Source organism: Stegodyphus dumicola, chromosome X2 (assembly GCF_044657685.1).
Source record: "Stegodyphus dumicola isolate Sdum_Otavi_A_Nest chromosome X2, ASM4465768v1".
In the NCBI taxonomy this organism is placed as follows: domain Eukaryota; kingdom Metazoa; phylum Arthropoda; class Arachnida; order Araneae; family Eresidae; genus Stegodyphus; species Stegodyphus dumicola.
In genome coordinates, this window is record NC_140781.1 from 116,330,936 (window position 1) to 116,337,032 (window position 6,097).

The window sequence follows — 6,097 nt, forward strand, 5'->3', positions numbered from 1 at the left end:
GTGACATTAATGGACGAATTACAGTTGTTTAATCGGAAAAGGGGGGAAATCTGGAAATTTCGTATTTAGCTATATTCTGTGTTGTGACATTAATGGACGAATTACAGTTCTTTAATCGGATAAGGGGGTTAATTTGGAAAAGCTTCATTGTGTGTTGTGTGAAATAGTGTTGATTAATTTTCGGATTGCATGGCACTATGTAAAGTGAATTCTAAATTTTTAATGCGTTTATCTGATAATAATAATAAGTTGAGATTGTGTGAAAGGAAGGATATTACAAGTTTAAATGGCGGTGCAAGAAATATGGTGAAAATGGACATTTTGTGAAAAGGAGTGTAAGGAAGGATACGTGGTTTGCTGAAAGTAGTTTGAGTATAGGTGAAATTTTATTAATTTCTTATTACTTGGTGAATAGACTTCCATTTGACTACTGGATTTAGGATTTAGAAATTAGCAGTAGTACTGCAGCGACGTAATGAAGATTCTGAAGAAGATTAGGTAAGTTAGTATTTTTAATCATTTGAGGATATTATTTTTATGCATTGTTCTAAATGTAAGGAGTAAATAAATTAAAATGGTATTATTTGAAAATTGTTATTAGCAATGATTTAGTTTAAAGTAATTAGGATTGTAATCTAATTTTTATTAATTTAATGTATGTACTTATTTATATTTTAAGTAGTGTTTTTTAATTTAATTATATTTTAATTTAATGATCGTGATTTTGTGAGTTATATGTTTGTAGTATTTTGGAATATGTTTGAGTAGTATACGTTGAGTATTTTCATGCATTTTCCTGAAATTTTTCTAATTTATGAGAAAAAAGCAGTCCTGCTAATTTATGAGAAAAAACCAGAGCTAATGGTTATAGTGAAGAGTGTGCGCAATGCCATTTTTGTGCAATTCTGGGATTTTTTTTAAGTAAAAATAAGTCGATGTGTACATGGTTTAGTGATATTTTAATTAAATGATAGTTATTTTGTGAATTTTATGTTTGTAGGAATTTGGTATATGTTTTAGTTGAAGTAAACGTGCATGGAAATAATTTAAATATTTGACACTAAGTATTTGTAATGTTTGCGGTATGAATTCGTTGGTGACGTTTATAATATAATAGATAATTTAGAGGTAAAAGTTTTTAGATATTTTATTTATTTTATACGTGGAAATGTTCATATTTGGAAAGGGTATAGACTTTTTCGCGATAAGGTAATTTCATATATTTTCTTTTTACCGGGTTTAAAGATTCAGAAAATTGTCATGCATTTTCGTGAAATTTTTCTAAATTATGAGAAAAAAGCAGTGTACGTGGATATAGTGAAGAGTGTGCGCAATGCCATTTTTGTGCAATTCTGGGATGTTTTTTAAGTAAAAATAAGTTGACGTGTACATGGTTTATGTGTATGTGTTATTATGAAAAACGCGCAAGGAGTTTGCGATTGTGCACTTTTTCCCAATTTTGCAGTGAATATTTGTCATGATTAAGCAGTTTTGTTAGATAAAATTTCTAGTATAAGTGTAATTTGGCTAGTAGATTGTTGGAAAAAGTGTTCAGTAAATAAAAAGAAAAGAAACATGTATTTACTTCATGAAGACAAAATGGCGGCGGAAAAAAAAAATAGAGGGTTGCTGTAGCAGAGTTGGTTGCCAAATTTTCGCCAAAAAATCGCCAAGTTGCCATAATCCAAAGATCAACCCAATTAGGTACAGATTACTGCTACAAAAATCTTAATGAAATAATTTTATAAAGTAAACAAACCCTTAAAAGTTAAAGACCATGTTAAAACTAATAACCCAAGTAAAATCTCAGAACTTCTGGAGTTTTTCAGCTACATAAATGAGATCAACAATTTTTTTTTAAAAGAATATGTTGGCCATATTGAATAGCAGATTTAAGATACAAGTGCCTAAAATAAAAACTTGTGACAACCTTGATGATTCAAAGTATGCTTTCTTTGAAATTAATAACAATGCCAGTAACTAATTTGACATATATTTGGCCATAACAATGCAATATGAACTTGCATATTTATAATTCCACTTGACTAACAACTTTTTTAATTACTTGTTTCCTTTTACACTGCATAGCTGATATATCTGCTTTTGTCACTCCTAATCATTATTCTCCCCCCCCCATCTCATTTCTATTTCGGTTTCTCTCTTAAAAAAATATGGCTTACATACATCAGTCTATACGGTATTTCTCCCGCATTCTTAGCATGCCTTTGTAGTGTAGTGGTCAGCACACTCGACGCATATTTGAGAGATCCGTGGTTTGAGTCCCAGCAAGGGCACTGCTCATTTTTCATCTCTCTTGCTTTTAAATACCCTAATGTCCCTACAGTGGCACCGAACTAAAAGGTGGTGAATGATGATTCTTCACCGGGATTTGGTGACTGGGTCCCCTAAACCCCAATCATCCTTTAAAAGGGGGAGTATATAAGGTATTTCTCCTGCCTTCTTAGCATGCCTCAGTAGTATAGTGGTCAGCACGCTCGATGCATATTCAAGAGGCTTGTGGTTTGAGTCTCAGCAAGGGCACTGATCATTTTTCATGTCTTCTGTTTTTAAATACTCTAAGGTCTCTACAAGTCCCCTCTGCATTTATCCTAGCTATCTGGTATGTTCACCTTTTTCCTCTCCTCCAGCTAACAGCAATTCATCACACCAGCCAGTCAAGTGCTATACAGACTATATGCTTGCATCTATGTAAAAAGAGCCCTACCTCTCTTCTACAACATTTATATATTTTCCCATTCCAAAACAGCAACTATGCTCATATGGTAGCTTGCCACACCATGGTGTAGCTAGGGTGGAGATCTGTCTCTGGGCACAGCTTTCAAGCGGTGCCAAATTAATGTTGCAAAATTTTAGAATGAAATGTTTTCCATTCTTGGCATACAGAAAAGGGTACAAAATCTTCAGTTGTGCCCAGGTGTTAAAAACCCTATCAATGACTCTGTTGCCACATACATGTCTCAATATATCTCAACGGACTATGACTTTTTGGCTTGGCCACCAGAGCTTCTCTGTGAATTGCTTCGCTCTTCACACATCTGAATATAAGTCTATGCTAACCACAGTAAAAGCTATTGTCCTTCAACACCAAGATGTTACACAAAGGAAGGGACTCCATCCGGGTGCCTGAAACAAGTGACCTCTTCACCTAAACGATACACTATGTTAGCATTATTTAGAGAAGATGGAGAATTTAATGATCAATACCATAATATCACGAAAATTAGATTGGTATCATAATATTATCCTCAATATTGGCTGGAAAAATAAGACAATGATACATTAAACCTAATTTATTTAATCATACATTAACACTAACTAATCAGCAATTCACCATCACTAACACTTATTAATATGAATGAAAGCATTTTCATTTCAGTTGCATCAAAAGTTCCGGGAAGTACTTTGAGATTATGCAATATGAAGAGTATATAATAAATTTTTATTGCTACTGTTCAAGATAAATTTTATTCTATGCATTGTCGCCTTCGTATCTACAATATGGGTTGATCTTTACATTATGGTAACTTGGCGACCAACTCTCGTACAGCAACCCTCTATTTTTTTTTTCCCGCCGCCATTTTGTCTTCACGAAGTAAAGACATGTTTCTTTTTTTTATCTACTGAACACTTCTTCCAACAATCTACTAGCCGAATTACACTTATGCTAGAAATTTTCTCTACCAAAACTGCTTAATCATGACAAATATTCACTGCAAAATTGGGAAAAAGTGCACAATATCATACTCCTTACGTGTTTTTCAAAATAACACGTACACATAAACCATGTACACGCCGACTTATTTTTACTTAAAAAAACATCCCAGAATTACACAAAAATGGCATTGCGCACACTCTTCACTATATCCATGTACACTGCTTTTTTCTCATAAATTAGAAAAATTTCACGAAAATGCATGACAATTTTCTGAATCTTTAAACCCTGTAAAAAGAACATATATGAAATTACCTGATCGCGAAAAAGTACATACCCTTTCCAAATATGAACATTTCCCCATATAAAATAAATAAAATATCCAAAAACTTTTACCTCTACATTATCTATTATATTACAAACGTCACTAACTAATTCATACCTTTACTTCACTACAAATGGTTACAAATACTTAGTGTCAAATATTTAAATTATTTCCATGCACGTTTACACAAATTACTTTACTTCCACCTTATATTTAGAACAATGCATAAAAATAATATCCTCAAATAATTAAAAATACTAACTTACCTATTCTTTTTCAGAATCTCGATTACGTGTCCGATAAACTTTTCTTATTTCTGTTTCAGGATCTTTAAAATCATACTTATAGTTAAAACCAAGGTACCAGGTAAAATAAATAACTTAATAAAACATCTTTACTTCTATCTTGCACAACCTTAAAGAAACACTTATTACTACTCCTTTCAATCCCACTAAATACCCATTTTGAATTCACTTTAGTTAGGGCCATGGGATCCAAAAATTAACGAACACTGTTTCACACAACACAGAATAAAGGCAAATACAAAATTTCCAGATTTTTCCCGGTTTCCCCCCTTTTCCGATTAAAGAACCGTAATTCGTCCATTAATATCACATGATCTCTCATTTCCCTCACACAAAATAATGCATAATCGGAACTGAGTACTGCTCACATTATTACCAAAGTCCCAGGTAGTAACCTTTATCGCCTCCAAAATGTCGCCAAACTACCAGTTACCATATTGTAAAGATCAGCCACAATATGATTGCTTTAAATATTTTACGTATAAAAAAATCAAAACAGAATGATTAACAAGCCTAAGCGATAATTTTACATTTGGTGAAAACTTCCTCATGATTAATCAAATTCACAGCTTCAACATATTTTACATCTACACGAACGATATTTGACAATTAACTCAAAACTATTTTTAATCTCCACTTGCACTATTCTAATATCATAAATTTAAATGTATAAACATCATATTAATACTGAAAACTACCTTCTTACTCATGTAGCACTGCATTTTAAAAACTTTTAACCATCCAAGATCGTAACTGTCTTTCCATATATCCAACAAATCACATATCTCACCGGTATACCAAACAGACACAGCATCGCCCAAAGAAGTCTTTTAGCCCGACAATCGATGAATATCATAAACTTTCTTTTTTTGTTACCAGATTACTTGACGTGATGTAAATGTAAGGTAATGCTCGTAATGTAACGCTAGGTTACTTCACAATTCTAAATGGTGAGGGAATGATAAAACTCTTCTGTCTGCTACGATGCGTATTCTTATGGTGCCCTTAGGTAACAAATAATGGCATACCGCCATTTTCATCGAAGAACACTATTTGTGAAGAAAAGCCATTTTCTATAGAAAACAAACAAAAATCAATAATTTGCAATATACTGCAACAAAATTCTAAATAACATAAGGAGGATCATGAACTCATGGGAAAAAAATTCAAAAATTTAATGAATGCCAAAGTAAAAAAAAAATGCAATAAATTTGTTTAAAAAAACACAAACGGGTCTAAATCAGGTCCAAAAGTAATTGCCCAACGTTTTTGTCATAAATGCACATTGCTTGACTTTTAATACTAATTCATCTATATAACAGAGCCTAATTAGCAGTAAATTGAAATCCTTTTTCCTATATATTTCCTCTTCTCCCCTAGCCACTCTTATTATTATTATTATTATTATTATTATTATTATTATTTTTTTTTTTTTTTTTTTTTTTTTTTTTTTTTTTTTTTTTCAATAACGTTTACTTCCATTGAAGTAATAAAATGCCACTCTCATCCTTAAGGAGCCAAATATCACCACCAAGGCTGCTTGCAAAATATTATCCATTTATTCTTCCCTTTTTGCGTATAGTTAACGGTTTCGAAGTTGTTTAGCATTTTATTTTGAAAGAGTGAATTCAAAATTTTAGTTCTGTATTTACAAAAATATCTGTTATATGATCGACTTCTGCTATAATACTGTATTTCTTCTAAAACAATGAAAAAGTGACATAGAAGAGAACATGAAAATGCTAACATTTGATCAATACAATTAACTTCAGCATCTTTCCTTTCTTGCGCATG

General features: G+C 32.0%; 1 protein-coding gene across 2 annotated transcripts in view; it reads right to left on the reverse strand.

Moving 5' to 3' along the window:
* Positions 1-5,145, reverse strand: part of Oseg4 (intraflagellar transport protein Oseg4) — a 232,542-nt gene extending 227,397 nt beyond the window's left edge. For both annotated transcript variants that reach the window (XM_085809853.1, XM_085809852.1), the window contains exon 1: positions 5,002-5,145. In XM_085809853.1, the coding sequence (XP_085665979.1) occupies positions 5,002-5,025 (24 nt within the window). In that variant the 5' untranslated portion in view covers positions 5,026-5,145. The remainder of the gene's footprint in view (positions 1-5,001) is intronic.
* Positions 5,146-6,097: the final 952 nt, after the last annotated feature.